A 21,504-nucleotide genomic window follows, 5' to 3' on the forward strand; every position below is an offset into this window, starting at 1 on the left:
GACACCCGCCACAGGAACAGGGTCGCCGGCTGCCACGGGGGGCTCCCCTGGGGGGCGGAAAGGTTACAGATGGAGCGGCTCTGGAGGGGAGGGTTTATCCGGGCAGTCTGCTAGCCCAGATTTGTTTTCCACTCGGGAGAGGCGCTTTGTCAGGCGCTGCCCTCACCCCGGCCAGGACCCGGGGGCGGCGCGGCCGTGAGGGCTCGGCGGCGCAGCAGCAGCAGGGCCGGGCGGGTGTCGCCTCGCCATGGCCAAGCATCACCCCGACCTCATCTTCTGCCGCAAGCAGGCGGGCGTCGGTGAGTCCCGGGTGACGGGGGGTGAGGATGGGGGGAAGGTGAGGAGGGTGGGATCAGGAGGGTGGGATCCCCTCGGCCGTTTTCCCGCCGCGGAGGCGCGCGCCCGAGCGGGCCCGTTGGCGGCCGTTGGGCGCGCGCGTGGCCGTTAGGCCCGGCGGGGGGAGGAGGGGCGGCGCGCGCCACCCGCCCCTCCCGCCGTGCGTTACGGATCCCGCAGCGTTTGGGAGCACCTTTCTGTTGTCTTCTAGATAACCTAGTTATCTTCTAGGTTGTCCCTGCTACACGGATAAAGGGATTTGTCCTTGTCGCGTCTTGGTCATGAGTTGGTCAGGTTCCCAAACGCTGTTGTACGAGATTAGCAGTTGAGGTGTCCCTTCCAGGCTTTTGTCACTCATTGGAAAAGCATATTTAACGAGCGGCTTTCTGCAAGATCTGTAAACACACAACCTTCAGCTGCACTGACCAGAGGAAATCACTTTTTATAATAATCAGTGCTTCTAACCATCTGTCTATGCTGGAAAGTCATCTCCTGACAAATCCCTTGTCTCTCAGACTTCAGCCAAATCATTATTTGATCTTTGTAAACGTGGACTTCTAGTCTTTGAAACTCAATATTTATGACATTTATCCAAGTTGCTAACACCGTTGTTGTGAGTTTCCTAGAAAAGTGACAAGACTTCCAAGATACATTTAACTACCTTCATGTTCTGAAGCAAAGAAGGTGTTTAAAGAAACACTCGATTTTTTTTTCTCCCACTAAAACCAGTGTAAGAGCTGTGCCAGGACTCAAGTACAGCATTTCCTTCAGTCAGGCATATTAGCTGTGTTTCAAATGGAATAATGAAAGTCGGTTTCCTTACTGCAAATAGGTGTCATTGTGCATTCACAGGGCATCTAAACTTTCAACTTCGTAAATGTTTCCCGGAGGATATATATTGTTTGTCATAATGTTTCTATGTATGCTCAAACTGTTTCTGTGGTTTAACCTTTAATTTTTTTTAAGGACTTCTCATTGCAGAAGATAATTGTTTGACATTCAAGCTTGTAGTTATTTAGATTTTTCTCCTGCTGCTGCCTCAAATAATTTTTTTCTTTTTCTTTCTTTTACAGCAATCGGAAGACTTTGTGAAAAATGTAAGTATAGTTTACACATTTAGTTGCTTGAGAGCATAGTGTTGTGGTTAGAACATGCAGTTTGGATTCAAAAATTGGAATTTATTTTTGCTTTAACCACAAATTTGATGTCACTCTTTGAGATGGGAACAATTACCTTTGTGTTGCAAGTGTAACTCGAGGAATGCTTAAAAAGTTACAAGCTCAAACAAACTGTCACACAAATACAGTTCCAGAGTACCTGCCGCCAGCATTTCTAGTGGCTGAAGCTACAGTGACTGCTTCATTGGATCCTTGTAATCTATAGTACCAAAATATCCTGATCATTTCAAAGCAGGGGAAAAAAAAGCATTTTTGGATTCTGGCTTCATCACACTGCAAGAAAGGTTCCCTTCAGTATGTAGGAGAAGAAGAAATGGGGGGCGAACATTTGGAATTAGATCAGGAAAAAGCCCCTTGGAATCAAATGCTCATCTGTGAGAAGGAAGAAAGAATATTATCTGTTGTTAGATCATTGTGATCTCTCGTTAGATCTTGTAGGGGAACAGAACAAATGGGATGAGTAGTTTGTGACTCAAAAATAGTGTGAAAATAAGTGAAGTGGGAGGACAGTCTGAAGCAAGAAGATCCTTTTCAAGAGCACCTGACAGTGAAACAGATGCCCATTGGTAGTAGCTGAGGGATGTCATGCCAGGGATTAAAGAGCAGGTTAGGCAAGCTGTTTGTGGGAGTCAGGATTAGAAACCTTGGGAACTGGTAACAGGATATGAAACCTTTCATCCATAGGTCAGTGTTTTGGTTAAGGTCCAGCACAGCAGAAACTGTCACTGGCATCTGATGGCTCCTTGCCTGTATGATATGGGTACTTGAATTTCACTCTGTTCCTTGTGAGAGAGCAGGAGCAACTTTTGTGAAATGGCTGCTTATGCCAGTTTGCCCTTTCTTTGGCCTTCTCACAGATGAAGGATTAAAGGGACCACAAGTGCACACAAGTACAGTCTCTTATGTCTTTTTGAGGATAGTAATTCCAGACTTTGGTTGATGTGGCACTGTGGGAGAAGCTTACACTGCTGCTTCTTTGTAGGTAAGGACACTGATCCTGTCAGTCTGGCTTTTTTTTTTTTTTTTTTGCAAGTGAAAAATTCAGGGAAAGTTGTAGAGTAATTGTACAATATAAAGAAAGTCGTGGCTAATCACGAAGAAGTAACTTAGATTTCTTCTCTGCTTGTGAATGTATGACTAAATAAAAAAACCCTTGAATATTGCAGGCCACGGCCCTTGTTCCTCTCAAGTCTGTGTGCAATACAAAGTTGTGCCCTGTGCCTGCAAGACACATTTCTGCAGTTCAGTTGTATTGTCTTTTGAGTGTACAGGCAAATTCTTTGACTAGGAAGCTTTTCCTCCGATGTGGGGGTGGCAGAAAGGACGTTCTGTAACGCAAGGCTGTGCTGTGCTGTGCTTGCAGGTGATGGCAAGTGCGTGATCTGCGACTCCTACGTGCGGCCGTGCACCCTGGTGCGCATCTGCGACGAGTGCAACTATGGCTCCTACCAGGGCCGCTGCGTCATCTGCGGGGGGCCCGGAGTGTCTGATGCCTACTACTGCAAGGAGTGCACCATCCAGGAAAAAGATGTATGTTGTCATCCCAGCTACATAGTAGCCATGCTTGTTGGTGCTGGGAAGTGGGACGCTTGGCACTGATACCTCATAGCTTTCCTCCCCTGTTGATAGCTCCCTGTGTTTGCAAAGCATTTTGAGGTATCGGAGCTCTGTTCATCCCTAAGGATCTCTGACTGTTTTGCAAACTCACAGTTCATTTCCTCCTCACACGACTTGTCACCACCTCAGGTCGTTATCTTACTACATCTCCAGCCTAGGTTTCACCAGGGTCAGAAGTATTGCAGACACTGCAAGGCAGTGGCAGGAGCAGCTCTTCACTAGAAGTCCGTTATCAGCCACTGATCAAGGACACATGGTACTGTAAGGCCTGTGGAATCAAAACCTTTGTTTTCCTTTAAGTTGGTCATTAGTGTCCAGTGGCTCCACTGGTAATGGTGTTTCACAAGTTTAATGCTTCTTGTGTAATTTGAATGGGATACAATTTATATTTTCTTATTCTTTTCTGAAATGGTCTATATTGTAGGTATCTCTCTGCTAATGCTTTCTGGTGTAATGATATCTTTTGTCTGTAGCCAGGGCAATAATCTTTATAATCTTGTGCTGAAGGGTAGCCACTGCACATGTGAAATGAGGCAGCTGTTCACCTCTTGTAAAGCTTTTGTTAATAATCCAATACAATGAGTGCAGGCCTTGAAGAATTGCAGCAAAGCATTAGAAAGGCCTTAGAGAAGAGCAAGAACATGATGCTTACAATTCCACTATCTCAGAATATAGGCCTGGTTGCTGGGAGAGTGTCTGTTAAAGGTTGCTTGGTGTTTTGTAAATGTCATTTCCTGCACACCCTAATGACCGTGAAGAATGTTCTGATGAGTGGCTCAGAGTGATTTACAGGAGTATCCTGAGCTGAGTTGCTGATTTAATTCTCTGCAGTGCCTGTGTTTTTTCTAGAGGCCTGCAGCCAAATCCAGGACAGGGACATGTCGTTGTTTGAATGTAGTCATTAGATCTAACAGGACTATAATCTTTCTCTGTATCTAAATATGGATATAAGTGCTGTGATGGTGGTGCTGCCTCCTACTTTATAAATGCTGGGAGAAGCAGCAATTTTGTTCACTTGCCTTTGGAATGAAGATGCCTGTCTTTATAAGTCGTGAGTAAAATAGGCTTGGTTTTATTTTTATCAATTCATATGGATTCCCAACAGGTGTTTTTCATAAGATAAGACATTGTGTCTGGTTCAGGTGTGAAATAGCCAGCTGCTCTGTCAAGGTGGACTGTAGAAAACATAGAGCTAGAGGAGAATAACAGGTCTGGGGTATTTTCACCTGGGTGAAGGCTGCTATGAGTGAAGAGAATTGCTCTGTAGCAGGAAACTCAAATGTTACGTATTATTGCAGATGTGAAGTTGCAGATCTGAAGCAGCAGATTTGACATGATTTGTTGCAGGGTTAAAAAGTGCTGGCACAAGTGTAGGAAACCCAGAAGAAGAATAATTAAGTGTGCTGCTGCCTGTCACAATTATGGTATCTGGTGCTGATGTGAATAAGAAAAACAGATGGACACAGCTCTGCACCTGAAGCTTTAACAGTCTAAGGTTCCAGCCAACAGCACTTCTATCATCCTCAGAGAAAGACTGGAAAAGATAGTGAAGGAAGAAAGCAAATAAAATGGAAGGCAGAGGTGGAATGCTATTGGGCACAAGGCAAAGGACCTGGTTACTCTTGGTTCATTTATTCTGGTGGAGGAAGGAATGAAGTATTGTTTCAGCCCACTTTGATATGTGGGTAAGGGCCAGAATCCCATCTTGTCACCCAGGACACCTGTGAGTTGCAAAAAGTAATATTTTCTCGGTGAAAGGAGCATGCTCATGAGCTGTGTCCTTAGGAGGAGGTGGAAGAATGAACAGAGCCCTGCAGTAAGGCTGTCAAGATTTGAACAGACTCCACGGATCGTGGGAGGCAAGGCTTGAAAGAGTCCTACTACTGAGGTTCAAAATGAAATAAGGAGACAGTAGCCAGAAATGGGTTGTGGCAGGTGTATGGGGGAGGGATGATTTCTGTTCCCCATCTCTCCCATTATTCCTGTCGTGCAGACCCTCCCCACCAGATTGCATCTCTGGCACAGGAGCCAGGCAGCTTGGGTGCAGATTCTACAGCATCTGACATCTGGCCAGGAGCTTTCTAAATCTAATGCGCTCAGGCTTATGCATCAGCCAAGGACACGTGTTCCTCTGCCTGCTGGGCCACTCACAGCAGCTGTGGCCAGCCATAAAGTTTTGCCCTAAAGAATTATGCAGATGCTAGGCTCTGGTGGCCCATGGGCAGATGTTCCAAGGTATACCAAGAGGTGCATTTCTAATTTGGTTTTGCAACCACACCTCTCAGGAGGGTCTTCCCCACTCCCTTGCTTTTCTTGTGGCTTTTTTCTTGCCACCTACTGGAATTCAGGTACAAGAACTTATTTGTAGCTGCTGTGACCATACAGCCTCTGCAGTAATGCATCCAGGATGCAGGAAATCTGAGATTCAGTTCTGCTGTCACAGCTGAGAGGGGTTCCTAAACACAAGAACAGTTTGGTGACATCTAGAGCAGCAAGATTCTTCTTGGCTAAGGAGGGGAAAGGTTATTCCTCTGGGCCCTATAAGTCCTGCATATCCTAATTTAGAAAGAATTCAGTCTTGAGGCACTGAGCATCCTTTTCATTAAATGGCTGATGTTATATGAGATGTTTTCCATTTTGGCCCTGAGGGAGAGAATGTCCTACAGTAATGCTGAAAAGTCATCCCTCCTCTTCTCTATTCCCCTAACTGGTAACCAGCAGTGGAGAACAATTTGTCTGTACAGGTGTTTGAAATGTGTTGAGGACAAGGCAAGGAATGTGGGAACTGGGAACCTACTAAAACTATGATATTCTGTGTTTGTTCATTTCCTAACTTACGTTTTCTCTTCTTTACAGAGAGATGGTTGCCCTAAGATTGTCAACCTGGGCAGTTCCAAGACAGATCTTTTCTATGAAAGGAAAAAGTATGGCTTCAAGAAGAGGTGATCCTATCCGTATGTGGCTACCTCCTGTTGGGTTGGCAAGAGGGTCTTGGAACATCTCTGGACTTTACTCTTACTGAAAACTGGTTGATTATTTTTTTTCTAAAACAGTACAAATTCAGTAGTGTACTTGGGGTTGGATAAGTAACAGACTGAGTGGGGACTGAAACTTGATCAGAACCAATGATCAGAGGGGGCAAATGAATATTACTGTCTCTTACCGTTGCAGAAGCTCTGCTTGTAGTTGCCCCAGCCCTCTCTGTAAAAAGGACAAGTACTTATACACAGAGGAAACCAGCTTAGCAAAAATGGCAAGTGCTGTTTCTAGTGTGGAGAAACACCCTTGAGGTTGTTGTTACTGAGTCTCCTCTCAGTTGTTTGAAATTGCCCTGTCCATCAGTGTTGAAGAACAGAGCACCAGTCTGATCCCCTCCTCCCTTCCTACAGTATATTTCCATGCTGCCCTGTTTTGTAAGGAACCTGCTCATGGCTGCTGCCTTCCCAGGGAGAGCACAGCTGTTCCATGTTTTCTTTGACAGATTAATCCAAGGCCATTTCTTGTAACCATTCCTGTAGGATGCATACCAATAAAACTTCTGGGTTTTTATTTTTTGTACAACAAGGATTTCTCTTTGGTTCATTCTGTGCCTAGCTTCTCTGGAGCTTTCTGGGGACACGGAGGATTAGCCCAGCTAGCACTTCACAATGAGTTATCTGGTTTCTGACAGCGTCTGCTTACGGCCACGTGACCTTGCTGCAAGGAGCTTCAGGGAATGGCTATTGCTTTTGTCTGCCCGTGATCCCAGCCACTGATCATTTTGTCCCGTAGCGTGAGGATCGCTGAGCTTGTAACCCTTATCCTGGCTAATACGGCTGTGGATGTTGTTTCACCATGCAAACATCCAATCCCTTTCTAAAACCTACTAAGCTATTTGACTCGCTATCCTGTTCTTGTGAATAAGTTAAAGCCTTCCCTGCTGTAACGGGAAACCAACTATTGTGTTCTGGGCTATTGGCCGTGTGCATGCTGGAAACCAGAGGCTGCTTGTTTGTCAAATACCAGTACAGGCTAAAAGCAGTCTGTTGGCTCAGCAGAGATCTGGGAACGGGCGCCTTTGTGCAGAGGCGGAACTGAGTTCCCCACGGGTGTGTACACTTCTCAGATGGTTAAATCAGGCTCCTAGCTCAGTGTGCCCTGTAGTCCTTCAAGCCCTCATAGTCTGAGCAGAGCGTGTGCTACGCTAACACAGTTGTCTTTGTGTAGTCTTGGGGTGCAGAGCCCCAAGACCTTTTTTTGTTTTGTGCCCCTTCCAGGATTTCAGCTATTCCCTTGAGGCTAGTGCCAGTTCCTCTAATTACTCCCTAGCTTAAATGCCTCTTCTACCTGCTCCAACCGTTTGGATAAGAGTGAAAAGCACACAACTTGTGACTATCCTCCCCTTGAAAGTAATTTTTCCTTACTGCAGCTGGCTTTAGTTGTCACTGGCCCTACAGCCATCTCAGCTGCTCCTCCCTCTCCTGCCCCCAGCAATTAATTCTGTCAGGTTTCTTGTCCAAACTTTTTGCAGTTCTGAGGGTATCAGTATGTCTTCCTCCCTCCAGCGTGGTTCCTCTCCACAGTTTCTGGTGGATGCCATTTGCCAAGTTGTTCAGAGCAATCTGGCTCATTGGTTACAGCAAACCTACTCTCCCAAAGCATTTCTGTGGAAATAAGCAACTGCCTCATGCTCCTGACTGGGAAGCCCGTGTCAGACCCGTTATTGGCCATGTAAAATTCTGTATTTCTTTGAAAGCAGGCCATGACATGCAGATTTTTTGTACCTGGAACTTTATCACTTCAACCAGGATTTATCACTTACTCTCAGTCAGGCTGCCCAAATTATCACACTAAGAGTGCAGAAGGTTTGTACATACTTTTTTTTCTTTCCTGGAAATTTGGAGGACAGCAAAAGCTTTTTGGTGAAGGTAGAGGGAAATGAGGTTAGGAATTAGATTTTGTCTCAGAACTATTGCTCCCTGGTGAGCTTATTTTAGAGCAGCGCTTGTTCCCAGTCATTTAGCCGGATCAGCCAGGCAGGGCTTGCTGTAGAGATAGGAGTGTCCCCATCCCTTCCCCCATCCCCAAAAATGGCTGAGCATACTCACTTTCTTGGCACTCCCGATGCCCTCCTGCTGACTGCTGGATATATCGGTCTGTATTCTGAGAGTTAAGCTGCCATTTCTAGTTGTTCTGAGTCACTGGGCAGGTGGAGAGAGGGAGGGACAGGCTTTTTCCCCTTTGCCTTGTTTGCTCAGACAGCTCTGGGGAGCAAGCCAAATGCTGCTGGTGCTCAGATCAGTTCAGTGCCACTGCCTTTCTGGTACTTTCTGAGCATGGATGGGACATTGCCCTGGAGCTGCTAATTCAGACAAGGGTAATGGACACATTCATGTAGCCCAGAAAAACACAACCTTGCTTGCTTGGTAATAATTTCTGTGCACCAGTAGATGATACCTGTGCAGGGCCTCTAGAGAAGTGCAATATTTTTTCCCTAAGTAGATTTTATAGTACTTTTCCAGGAGAAGAAGTTTGCCTTGCAGTACTGGAGACCAGAGCATGTGCTGAAAGGGTAAGCTTCCCTGCATGGGGGAATGAGACAAGACACGTCCTGCTGCTGTGTGCAGGCCAAGCTTTGGAAGGGCTTCATCAGTCTGCAGAGTCTCAAGCAGCCAGATTCAGGGGCTCCCTGGCTGCCAGTTGTGAAGTACTTGGGTGGCAACAGTAGGGAAGGGTGGGAGAAACAGGACAGCTTTGTCAGTGTGGCAGCTGAACCCCCATGGTGCTGTCTTCAAATCCTAATACAGGGAGCTAAATGTGTCTTCCTGCCTTTACTTTTCTAGGTAGTGGGTTTTTTTTCCTTTTTTATTAAGATGTTGCATAACAAGTAAAAAAAAAAAAAGTTCAAATATTTATACTGAAGGGGAGAACATGGGACCTTTTGGCCTATTAAGAAATTGGCTTCTGTTGCCAGTACTAACAAGGCATTGCTGAGTTCTGAAATGTAGGTGTTCGCTGTTACACACCCCTTCAGACCAACTGCCAGCCACAGTTACAGCTGAGCTCAGCAAATAGCTCTGTAACATACCTCCAGTGCCTTGAACCACCTAGAGCTTGTCTTGACAAAGCCCTTGAGCCCCAAACATTACTTTTCATTAAAAAAAGACAAAAAAAAGAAAAGGTAGGTGAAGGCCTGGAGTCTGCTTATGAGCTTTTCTCATGGGAGCTGGACAAAATCTTTCTTCTGAAACCTTATCTGCACAAAAGCTGTTCTTTTCCCATTACAGACATCAGCTGGAGATGTTTGCCTCTTTCAATAGCAGGAAAGAATTTTTCATTTCCTTGGGGTTGTCATGTGAATTGAATGTACAGAGGATTCAGGGTATGGCAGTGTTAATTATGCCCAATTATAACCTGACTGCCCTTCCTTGGCATTAAATTAACTCAACCAAACGAGCTCTGTCCCAGTGGCTTGGCAATTCCTCCCCTCCCTGTGCACACGTGACACGGTAGCTTTGCTTTGACGTAATAGCCAAATGGCTGAGAATGCAGGAGCACAGAGTGTGACAGAATTCCTCAGCCTGCATGTGTACAAGGGCGACGCCATAATTAAAGGAGCACGGTCAAGGCACAGGTATTTTAAAGAGCCCTAATGTGTGACACCCTCTTAGTAACACCTTATTAAAGCAGTAATAGAATTTTAGAAATGTAATTGCCTTTTTTTGTTTAATGATGCCAAAAATAGCTCGGTCATTTTAGTTTCCTGATCTCTGGCTGACAGCATGGATTTGTTTCCAGCAAAGCAAGGGAATAATTGTGAGGAGAAAAAAAGTGTTCTTTTGTAACTTAATTCCTTTTAAAATAGGAGTGGTGAAAATAAGGCTGCTCGTAATAGCTCATATAAGTCTTCCTCTTTCCCCTTCCCTTGCAGAGAAAAAACAAAAAAAAAAACCCCAAAAACTTCCAAAGTTGTAGGTTTTTTTCCTTTAATCAGTGGGAAAATGAGCAAGGCTGGCTGCTGTGGCTGGGAAGGAACATCAATAAAATTTCTTAACACGTGGTATTGGCTGGCCTCAAAAGAAATGCTCTTCAGGCGCTACCTGAGGTAAAGTGCTCCTGGATGAGGGAGGACAAGCCAAACCCAAAAGGAGGTCGAGGGGTGTTGTGGAAATGGAGCAACAGATGAACTTTGTATTTTTGCACTTGGGAGATAGTTGCCAGGCCAGCTACCCCTGCTGCAACAGCGACTGTGGTCATGCTTGTGTCACTCTCTGCTTGCGTCAGCACTGAGGAAGATGCAGGACACATGCCTGGGAGAGCCTGGAAACACTATTCTTGGTGTCCCTTCCGCTAGTTTGGAGTGTTAGTTGGGTCAAAAGACGCTTTATGTGTGGACAGCAAGCAGCCTGTGCAAGTGGTTGCCAAATGGCGTGACCTTGGACTGTAAAATGTACGGTCTGGGGATGCCTGTGGCGTTTTCTTCATTTTCCTAGAACTAGTTAGGGGTCTGCTTTAAAATAAAGCATGCAGATCCGTGTGTGTGCTGGGTGAGAGTCCCTTCAGCTTTCCAGTGGGCGGTGCAGCTTAGCCTTTGGCGGTGGAGGTGCCGCCATCGGCCCACGGCCCCAGGGATGGCAGTCACCGTGGCTGTCCTTCGCCGAGGCAGCCTGTAGCCCCGGGCCCTGCGTTATAAGTCATGAACGCTCTGCGGTGCGGGACGGGAGCTCCCGGGAAAGGAGAGGCCACGGCCGCCCCGATGACTACATCTCCCGGCAGCCCTCGCGTCGAGCCCGGCACCGCCCGGCGCGCACACCCCCTTGAGCTCACTGGCTGAGGCAGCGCTCCAATCCGAAGGAGCCGCCGGGCCCGGCTAGCCAATGGGAAGGCTGTTGCTAACACGCCGCAGTTATTTTTAGCACGGCCGGCGCTCGCGCACCTTGCGGGTCTCTCGTCTCCGCCGCGGCGGGGCCGGCCCTGCTCCGCTGGTGGCGGAGGCACACAGGCGTGCGGAGACAAAATAGTGCGGGAGGCGGGGAGCGCGTGCCGGGGGCGGGGTCTCTGTGCCCATCTCGGGGCCGCGAGGATGGCAGTGCTGCTCCTGCCCTCCCCGCGGTGACACCGGCGCGCCTGGTTTGGCCTTGCCCCGTTGTTCCCCGTGGAGATGCGCCCGCAGCCGCCTGGTCTCCCCGCCCGTATCGGGGACCGGGGTCCCGAGGGGTTGGCACCGACGGAGGGAGCTGGGATTGCCCACGGGCACCTCGCCCTGAGTTGTTCCGCTGTGGCGGGCAGGGGGCTCCACCACGGGGGTTTTCATAGACGTGGCTTGGGCGTGCGAGGAATCGTCCCCTCGGGAGTCTCGGGACCGGCCTTGACACCGAGCTGGGGCTTGACAGTGCCCGCGGTGCGCGGGGGCGGGGATCACGCCGGCCGGTGCCGTCCCTCCCCGCCCCGTTCGATCCCCCTCCGCCATCGCCTCAGGCTAAGCCGCTTGGGGAAATCCTCAGGTCAATCCCCGCTAAGCCCGCGGCCCCCTCCTTCCTTCCTTCCCCTGAGGTCGGATCCGGGACACTACCGGTGCCCGAGGGGCAGCAGAGGGGACTCCGCCGGCCCGGCCCCCCGCCCAACCCGGGGCGCTGCGGGAGGGGACGGGAGGGGGAGGTAGTCCCGGCCCGCCCCCTGCGGCCGCATCACGCGGGGCGGGAGCGGATCCGTGCGCCGAGGGGTTGCTAAGGGTGAAAGTTTGCCGTGAGTTGGCTCACTCGGGGCCAGGGCGCGGGCGGCTCTGGGGACACAGCACCGGCATCCGCACCACAGCACCGGGCCCGCCCCGCGCCGCCGGTGACAAGGAGGGGAGGGGACGGACGAGACGGGGCAGAGCAGAGACCTGACGGCAGCGCCCACGGTCCCCGCGACAGCCGCCTGCAGCCGCCGGCCCTGGAGCCGAGGACGAAGTAAGTGGGGCCGGGGGTGCTTCCCTCCCCCACAGCCCTTCTCGGGCCGAGGCCCCCCCAGCGCGCGTCCCCTCTGTGGGCTCGGTCTGAGGGGGCTGATCGTCCCCCTCCCCGCCAGGGGCAGCGATTTGCCCCTCCATGGAGTCACTGTGCGCCTGTGGCCCCCGGGGGGGATTAATGGGGCTTCAAGGGAGCAGGATGGGGGTGGAAGTCATCGGGTCGGGGACGCTTTGCAGTGCCCCAGTTCACCATTTTGTTCTCTTCAGCCCAGTTTGAGGGGCGGGAGGGACGGGAGCGGGATGCGGCTCAGCCCCAGCCCTAATAGCCCCAGAAAAGGCAGGCTGGGCCCGGGGACGGCGCCGGGCACCCTGGGCTGCCGGGGAAGGGCGATGTCGCCGTGGTGTCCCACTTCGTGCACGACGAGTTCCAGGGGGGGACAAGCCCAGCGACAACAAAGGCGCTGTCGGGGCTGGGCTGGGCTGCCCCCCCCTTCCCCATCTCCCCCGGACACCCCGATCTGCGGTGCCCCGCTGGGTGTGCGTGGCCGGAGCTCGCCCTTGTTGACATGTCCCCCATCCATCCGATCGCTCCGCTGAGAACCTTGTTTGCGACCTCGGGTGCCCCACCGGGGCGAAGGGGACAAGCAGCGGGGGGCGGGGGAGAGGGACAGAAGGACACTGGTCTTGTGGCCTCCCGGGCTCCGTCCCGCAACCATGGCCGGGGAAGCAGCTGCGGGGTGGGGACGCGCCCGCCCATCCCTGCCGAGAGGGAGGGAGGGAAAGAGAAGGGGAGAAGGGGGCGGCTGCCCGGCGGTCCCGGGCCGCGGGGCGTGTTCCCGGCCGTGGGCAGCGCCGGCAAGGGCGGGCGGCCCCCAGCGCGCATGTGCCCTGGAAAATTTTGTGCCCTGCCCCGTCGGGGGAAGCGCCGGGCCGGGCGCGGGGCGCGCCGGGAGCCGCAGTCCGGGGAGAAGTAGGTCGCGGGGCGGGGAGGGGGGGCGAGGACTACAGCTCCCGGCGTGCCAGGGCCGGCCGGGCACCGGGGATGGCCGCGCTGCCGGGGATGGAGGGGCGGCAGGGCTCAGTCTCGGCGGGGCTGTTGGTCTGGCGCGGGGGAGCCCCTCCGCCGCCCCTGGGAGGATGCTGCGAAGGGGGCCCTCGTTCCAGACGGGTGTGTCCGGCCGTGGCAGCGCAGGTCGCCGTGGCAGCCGTCTGTTCAAGTCCCGAGGCGGCCGCCAGCCCGTTTCTGAGGCCGGGCCTCCCTCGGGAGCTCGGAGGGATACCCGCAAGGTCACCCACCGTGTTGGTGTAGCCAAGAGGAGAGGGAATCGTTCTGGTGTTCGCTCTTCTCTGTTGCAAGCGATGGTCTGGCCTCTCCCCTTCAGCTTACCCCGATAAACGAGGGGTCTGAGGGGGTTCCTGCCTTCCCTCCACAGAGCAAAGAAGCAGCCCTTTGTTTCCTGCCAGCACCTCGATGTTCTGCCTATGTACAGTAAGCCTTTACTGTGAAGAAAATGCTGGCCTTCAGGGAAGACTGTTCAGAATACCTCTTACGATTGATATTCAGTAGTTTCTTCTCTTCAGCTTTTTTGGGGGTGGGTTTGAGGTTTTTTTAATTTAATTTTTTATTATTTTATCACATTTCAGTGCAGTAGAAAGAGATTGAGGGGATCCTGCTGGAGTGCCTCTTACCATGTCAACAACCTGAGGAGCCAGTGACTTTTTTTTTTGTGCCTTCAGCAGATATCAGTTATAGACCAGTACCTTGGCATCTGTTGGTATTATTAGGCTAATTAACTTTCCTTTTTTCATAGTCAAGGTACAGAGTATTCCCCTTTTAGGAAAATAGGAGAAAAGAAAAAAGGAGACTGATGTATAACTGCAACTCCTTGCTGCTTTCTACAAAAAGTTGATGAGGAACTGGGCTTCTCAAGGTATATTGAGACACTTGTATTGCAGATAGCATGCTAGCAAATTTTGGCCATTGTTCCTTTCCCAGTCATTAATATCTGATTTCCTAATCAGTTTTGGATTGGAATTAGAATTTATCACAGGATTGGAAGACTTACAAACTGGCTGTTCTCTTCCTGCTTAATTTCCTGGGATCCTGAGCTGTCCTCTCTTTCGAATGTCTCAAAGCCAAAGAAGGTAGAGGGCTCCATGTAATCTTCCCTTGAGGTAGTATAGTCTGTACAAGCTCTTGTTAGGGTTTAGGTGTGCTCTTTTAGGGGTTTGCTTCATTTCTGTGGAAAAGGCTCTGTCTCTGTGCCAAGACTCTTGCCTTCTGAAAATGGCTTCTTCTTACTGTTCTTGGAAAAACTCTGGTTGCTTATTTCTTTGGTATTCATCTGTTCTTACTTGGACTTGGTCAGGTTACAGTGACCTACCAAAGTTTGTTACATTACAGTAATTTCTTAAAGCAGATTTTAAAGGCAAGAGTTCTCCTCCACTCCCTTGTTCACGTGTGTTTTTATGTTGCTGAGTCAAACCCAGAGGGGGTTCCTTCCAGAACTGGCCTTCTTGTTGGCAGATTTGAGGTGTTGGATCTGCTTCTGGTTACTGTCATCCTAAAGCTAAGCCTATGTGAACTTGGAGTAATACAGAAAAAGCACAGAATCTGCATCCTTTTCTTGCCGTAAAGCTTCAAAACACTTCAGGGTTTCTTTAAAAGTTATTCAACCCTTCTGTCCACTAAACTAGACCAAGCAAACAAGTCTGGTCAGTTTTTTTTCTTCCTTCTGACCTAGGCCAGTCTGGATACCTGGTTGTGCTGCTGGGATTTTTTCAGGGGAATGCTGACAACGTATGTTTGTACTCCATCCCCACCCCCAAATAATTGTCACATGTTGTAAACATTGGATTGAGCGCTGTGCAAGAGCATCCCAAAAGCCCATTTTAGGAAGATGGTTGAACACGCTGTATCTCTTTGAGCAAGGTGAGGGCAGCTGAAGACAGAATGGCTTGTGACTAAGCTGCCAATTAAAAACTGGATATTCCTCTTTCCCCTGGAGAGGCGTGGAGGCAACTGGAAGTGTGCTTGCCCTTAAAATATCTGTGGGATTCATATTCTTTGGACGAGCAACAGAGCGTAGTGCTGACATACCTGGTTTGGGGATTTTTTTGTACCCAGACAAACACAGTGTGCAAATCTGTGTATAATGGGAGAATTGAGTGTTGTGGTTTTGCATTGAGCTTTTGTGGGTTCTCTCCATTTCAGAGATTTCCTCACAAGGGAGAGAGAGAGAGAGAGGAGGGAGGATTACTTCAATCTTTGGCAAGCAATTTCAGTTTTTATTAAGTAGGTACCTGATCCTGGCAGAGCTCATCTTCCCTCTGTGCAGGGATAAGCGATGTGAACTGTGTCGGACAGGCTGTTGGCACGCCTGTCTCTTGTGACCCCACGCACATTTCCTGTCCCACTCTCCCCCCCAGAAAAATTAAACTGAAATTTTATGCTTCTAGCTAAGCACAGTCTCAGCTGGGTACACTTAATCAGATATGTGCTTGCCAGTCAAGAGGATAGTAAACATGGACTAGCAGCTGGTGCCTCAGCACCTTCCTTCGCTCCTTCTCGTCCCTTCTGCGCTTGTGCCAGCAGGACATGGCACCCGACACAACCTCCCGGAGGAGAGGCTGGCCCTGCCGTCCTGAGCGTGAGCAGGTCTGTGCACAAAGCTGCTGAGCGAGTCACGAGGCTGTTCAGGTGCTGTGCTTGTGCTCTGGAGAGGCAGCTGGGTGCCAGGGTAGGAGAGGTGTGTTAGATGTGCTGACAGAGCTCTGCCAGAGCAGACAGTGGCCTGCCGGGTTGCAGCAGCAGTACTTGGCAGTGGGGTGAGTGTGATGTACATACCTGTGCACAGGTAGTGGCTACACCCTTATTTCTTCTGAAAGAGGAATGGGGAGACCCTTCCCTACCAGTATCCCTCTGTTTTAAGGACCAATAGATTTGTGGCAACTCTCCTAGAGAGCATTACTTTCTGATAGTATTCGTGCAAACTGCTCATTTTGCTTTGTTCATGGGAAGGCCCCGTTGTTGATCTCAACAGGAGGAGAGTTGTTGTTTTCTCTAGTCTTCATCCATCATTTTCTCTCTTTCCCTAGGTCTGTTTGGAGCCAAAACTTGTCTATGTTTTTATCGTTTTGTCACTTTTAATACACTGCCCTGACTTGCTTGCTGCGAAGAGAGTATGCATCTGGAGATCAAAGTTGCTCTTAACTTCATCATCTCATACCTGTACAACAAGCTTCCTCGGAGGCGGGCAGACCTGTTTGGTGAGGAGCTAGAGCGCCTGCTGAAGAAGAAATATGAGGGTCACTGGTACCCAGAGAAGCCTCTGAAGGGATCTGGCTATCGCTGTGTTCATATAGGGGAGACAGTGGATCCCGTGGTGGAGCTGGCAGCCAAGCGGAGCGGGCTGGCAGTGGAGGATGTGCGTGCTAATGTGCCAGAAGAGCTGAGTGTCTGGATTGATCCTTTTGAGGTTTCCTACCAGATCGGTGAGAAGGGCTCTGTTAAGGTTCTCTACCTAGATGACAGTGAGGGCTGCAGTGCCACAGAGCTGGACAAAGAAATCAAGAGCAGCTTCAACCCTGACGCCCAGGTATTTGTCCCTATCGGCAGCCAAGACAACTCGCTGTCCAACTCTCCGTCCCCTTCCTTCGGCCAGTCACCCAGCCCCACCTTCATCCCTCGCTCTGCACAGCCCATCACTTTCACCACTGCCGCCTTTGCTGCCACCAAGTTCGGCTCGACCAAGATGAAGAAGGGTGGAGGAGCCGGAGGAGGGGGCAGCGGAGCAGGGGCTGTGCAGCAGCCGAGAATGGTCAGGTCTCCCACCACCAACCTGCTGAAGCACAAGGGCCTCTCCCTGTCTATGCACTCTCTGAACTTCGTCGGGAGTGCTGGGAGCCAAGCCCCACAGTCCCAACTCTCGCCCAATGCCAAGGAGTTTGTTTACAGCGGTGGCTCGCCAGGAGCCAGCAGTCTCTTCTTCGATGGTGTTGCCAGTGAGAGCCAGGCCAGCAGCATCCCGCCAGCGTCGCAGTTCAATGCCAGCACAGGTGGTACCTTTGATATGGCTCAGGTCTTCGGTGGCAGCACCAGTAACCTCTTTTTGGAGAAGTCTCCCTTCGTGGAAGGACTCAGCTACAACCTGAATGCCATGCAGTATCCTAGCCAGTCGTTCCAGCCTGTCGTCCTGGCCAACTGAACACAAAGGAAGGAGAGTATTTTGGGGTTGGGGAGGGAGGGGGGAAGCAAGAACAAAACAAACAAGAGGGAGAGAAAAGAAAAATAGAAATATACAGAAAATATTAAAACCTTACAAATATAGGTTCTTGGGAAAAGAGAGAGCTCAGTGTTGTTGCGCTGTGCTGGCAACGCTCCTGAAGCACTGAATTGTTTTTTAACTCAGTACCTGTGCTTTTTTCCTACTCACTTTTTTTACTCCTTAGAATAAGTCTTGGGCTTTTTTTGGTTTGTGTTCCCCTATCCCAGCCCAGGACTGGTGCAATTGTAGGTCACAATGCTCCTGATTCCCTGCACCACCCCCTGCCCCATGCTGGACACAGGGTCCTTCCAGCTGGGTGTAGGGATGTCATCTTTGTACCACCGTGTTGGAGGAGGGATGAGAAGAGGATGAGTCAGTGTTGGTGGAGACACACACTCTTGTTGCGTGCTAGCCAGAATGGGTGGGTGCACTTGCTTTTTCTGTTATGGCTCTGCATGTAGATGGAGAGCATCTCCTGTGCCCACGGGCGCAGACCGTTGTGCTGTTGTGGCTCCAGCCCAAGCTGGTGTCAGCTGTTCTGTCTTTGTGCTGAAAAGCACTAACTCTTCTCCTTGACCATCTCCCAGCACGTCACAGTCAGGGCAGAGTGTTACTGTGAAATGGCTTCTTCCTGCTCCCTTCCTCATCTGCACCTCCAGCCATGGCTTTAGGGGGACAGTGCTTTGAGCTGAGCGGCTGTGGTATTGTACTTTTCTGTATCTGAGGAAGAGGACCTTTTTTTGCTCTGTCAGGGCTGCCCGGTCAGTCTGGGTGGCAGCCCTTGTGGTGTAGAAACACCACCTGCCTGTCCCTGTGGCTTGGGGGAGGTGGCACTGGACCAGCTGGACTCCATGTGGATCCTGTCCCCACTTCCCAGATGTTTTCCCCAGCAGCAAGGACCAGCATCCACTTGGGGTGGCCTCTGAGGTCAGAGTTCTCATTATCTGCTGTGAATTCATCTTCTTGTCTCAGAGAGGAAATTCCTTCCTTTTTAGTTAGTGAGGCAGCACAACTTTTAAGGAAGATAAAGGGTGATGTTGTTGAAGGAGCTGTCATGAGTGGTAGCATAAGGGTTTGTGCTTTCAGCCAGGTATGCACCTGACTAAATCCCTTCCCTTACCCTTCTGGAGAAGCATGAGGAGGTGGCTGATCTAGTGCGGAAAGGAAGCACCTATCATAAATTCCTCATTCCAGCCAGATCACATCAGCATGGACAGCGGCAAGCTTCGGGCAGAGCTGGAATGGGTGCTCCAAAGGCGAGTGGTCATCCCAGCTTGTGAACATATGGTGCCTCCTCACAGCAGGGCTGGGATCTGGGACTCTGTGCAGCTTTCCTCAGGATGATGTGCTGCAGTCAGGCAGTAGTGGCTTTTCAGCTTGGTCACTTCTGTGTTGAGGACTCTAAAACCCACCTTCACAGAAAGCCAAAGGAGGACTGCATCATGCCCAGGAAGGGTGGAGGCTCTTTAGATGGGAAGGGAGGTCTCCTTGGAGGCTGCTGTGTGAGCATGCAAGTGTGCAAAGAGGAGAGAGATGGAGATGATGAAACTCCAGTCTTTGAAGTTCTCAGTTTAAATGAAAAATAAGCTTTTTGCTGCCTCCCAAACTTGAGGTTTGGTTTTCCATGAATGATGTTTCTTGGAGCACACTCTAAAATCCGCTCCTCCTGCGCTTGTGGAACCAATGTGCTCTTTCAAGAAATGTCTGTTTCAGGTGAGATGAGCTTGACCATGTGCTTTTCCTGCTCCCTTCCCTCAAGCTGAGATGGAGGTACTCCAGCCCTTCTGTAGTTGTGTTGCCAATGAACATTTGCAGAAGGCTGTCCCTGGGAGACTGCCTGTGCCTGTAGCTCTCCAAGGAGAGTTTCCAGTGCACCCTTCCCCTCGATGGGTGATGGGGTACACGGTCCTGACCTCATGCCCAGCATGGGTTCCCAAGCAGGCTGCTTGCTGTTGGGCTACGACCAACCCAGCAGGTGGGTGAGGAGAGCAGAGCCCAGCCAGTTTCCCCAATGCTGGTGCCCCCAGCCTCAACCATGCAGGTTTCCAGACTGGGACAAGTTGCTGAGGAATGGCCCAGCTGTTGTCTTTCCCTTTTTTTGTTTTTTTGAACCTGCTGCTTACGGACACTACCACTGCCATGGAGTCCTCCTCCCCAACAGAGTGCTGCTGGGTGCCACCCCATGTGCTGCACTGGACTTTGAGGGGTGCTCAGCCCCTGATGGCAGGACCTAGTCCAGTTGCCCCCCGCTGTCCCCGCATCTGGCAAAGCCACGTGTGAGCCACTGCCATGAGACAGCATGCTCTCCTCCAGCACAGGGAGGGAGGGAAGAAGTGGGGATGTCCCCCATCCACCTGCTTATGTGTGTGAAGCTTTGATGCTGCTTTGCCCTGCCACACGTAATATACCTGCTTTAAAATAATGGTGTGAGTGGAAGAAGGAAAAAAAGAGGGACCAACCTCTTTGCATCTTAAAAGGAAAAAAGCGTGCTTCAGAAATGTTCCTCCAGCATCAGGCAGCAATGGAAACTAACGGCCTTTTCAGGTCTTTTCTAGTCTTGGATGTAGGCGTTCAGCTTCTATTTTATTTTTTAAAAACCTGCACTAATTTACCTGGTTTCTTAGGAAGAGAAGAGAGAAGATTTTTTTTTAACTTTTATTTTTTATGGGTTTATGTTCTTTTTGTTGATGTCCGTTTGTATTGAATAATTTGCTACATTTGTAAAATGTAAGAGGTATATATAATATATGTATATTTCTAACGTAAAAAATGTAATTTTTTTCTTTTCAAGATTTTTTCTTAAAAAGAGGAGAGAAAAAAATATTTTTTCAGGAAAAAAACTTTAAAAAAAAAAAGAAGTGGTGAAGATTCCTTTCTCCCCACTCAGCCTCCCTTTCCTCTCACCCCTCTCCAAGGAATGAATTGACAGTTGCCTTGTTGGGAGAGGAGTGAAAGAGGACAGAAGTTTGTATGTCTCCGAGTGGAGGGTTTCTGTGTGTACTCTGCTTCGGGTTTTTTTTGGAGAAGGGGTCTACTGAGAGGGGGAACCAGGGGATTGCTGTCTTTTTCTTTTTTTTTTTTTCCTTTTTTTTTTCTTTAGCGAAGGAGGAATACAATCAGAGTTTTGTATTCAGAATGTTGTGCAATATTTTGGAACGGGATATTGGTGTGTCTAGAGATTTAGTTAAAAACAAACAAAAAAAACCCACAAAAAGGTTGATCAAATCTGTACAGTTTCTATTGTTCCAGATTTTTTTAAGTTTGTATTAAAAGCATGATATAATAACCGCTTGTCGTGTGGTGTGTGCTCAGTGCTGAGAGAACACCTCTGCCGTGCCTGTTTTTGGGCAAGGAGGGATGTGGCTGCCTTCCAATGAGCTGATGCTCGGTGTCAGCCTTGCAGGCAAGGTCCTGGTTTGGGGTGCGCTCAGTGGAGGTTTCACAGCGTTCGGAATAGCTCAGTGATGCCCAGGATTGTGCAACATGGCCAGGGCAGCTGTCTCAGTGACCTCTGCTGCTGCCAAGAATAGCAGCACACAGGAAAAAGTGGCGAAGTGCCTGGCCATGCCTGGTTCTGCCATGATTCAGCTCCCTGGGGCAGAGGAGGAAGTGGGATACCTTCGGTGTGTAGTGCTTTGGGGGCCTTCAGTCATGCAGCAGAGTTCCTAAAACACCCAAATTCTCTGGCAGCTCGCTGGGACCATCACCTGGGAGGTCAGCCTGGGAGCCCCCTGATGTCACTGCACAGGGTAGATGAAGCTCCCCTAGGCCGTGCTTTCTGCAGAGAGGGTGCTGGTTTTGGGTTGATTTCTTTCCTCTCTGCACTAACCCGTTTGTGTTTATCCTGAGGTGTCTGGGGTACTTGCTAAGCCAAGGGAGCATCAAGGTGCATGTGCAGGCTCTGTTCTTCCGTGCTGTGAATGTTCATCCAAGGTGACTTCCCATAGTGGGGTGGGCTTAAGGCTGGATATGAGAATATGCAGCCGTGATGAAGGTCTGATTTTGTTTCTTCTAACCTCTCACTACTCAGCTTCAATCAGAATTTCTGTTTGAGAGAGCCTCTCCTTTTTTAGCAAAAGGAGATGAGATGGTTGAGGAAGGTGCTGAAATGCCTGTCATGCCCCACGTGTGCCGATGGCTGTGTGACCCAACTTCCCCAGCCCCACCAGTCTCTACT

At 50.0% G+C, this 21,504-nt stretch overlaps 2 protein-coding genes across 3 annotated transcripts; both read left to right on the top strand.

Annotated features, from left to right (window-relative positions):
- The first annotated feature begins 10 nt into the window (after positions 1-10).
- On the top strand, positions 11-6,695 carry PHF5A (PHD finger protein 5A). Of its 2 annotated transcripts, XM_085048621.1 has the most exons (5): positions 11-299; positions 1,410-1,433; positions 2,878-3,044; positions 3,285-3,387; positions 5,988-6,076. In XM_085048621.1, the coding sequence occupies exons 1-4, from the start codon at positions 248-250 to the stop codon at positions 3,351-3,353; spliced, it is 312 nt and encodes a 103-aa protein (XP_084904747.1). In that variant the 5' UTR covers positions 11-247; the 3' UTR covers positions 3,354-3,387; positions 5,988-6,076. The 2 variants fall into 2 exon arrangements, with proteins under 2 accessions (XP_084904747.1, XP_084904739.1); XM_085048613.1 differs by lacking the exon at positions 3,285-3,387 and having other exon boundaries at positions 23-299; positions 5,988-6,695.
- A 5,108-nt stretch (positions 6,696-11,803) lies between these two features.
- On the top strand, positions 11,804-20,613 carry TOB2 (transducer of ERBB2, 2). The gene is made up of 2 exons (XM_085048593.1): positions 11,804-12,061; positions 16,159-20,613. Exon 2 carries the CDS (start codon positions 16,245-16,247, stop codon positions 17,265-17,267), a length of 1,023 nt encoding a protein of 340 aa, XP_084904719.1. The 5' UTR covers positions 11,804-12,061; positions 16,159-16,244; the 3' UTR covers positions 17,268-20,613.
- Positions 20,614-21,504: the final 891 nt, after the last annotated feature.

Source organism: Lichenostomus cassidix, chromosome 1Aa (genome assembly GCF_008360975.1).
Source record: "Lichenostomus cassidix isolate B80296 chromosome 1Aa, HeHo_3.0, whole genome shotgun sequence".
Lineage (NCBI taxonomy): Eukaryota > Metazoa > Chordata > Aves > Passeriformes > Meliphagidae > Lichenostomus > Lichenostomus cassidix.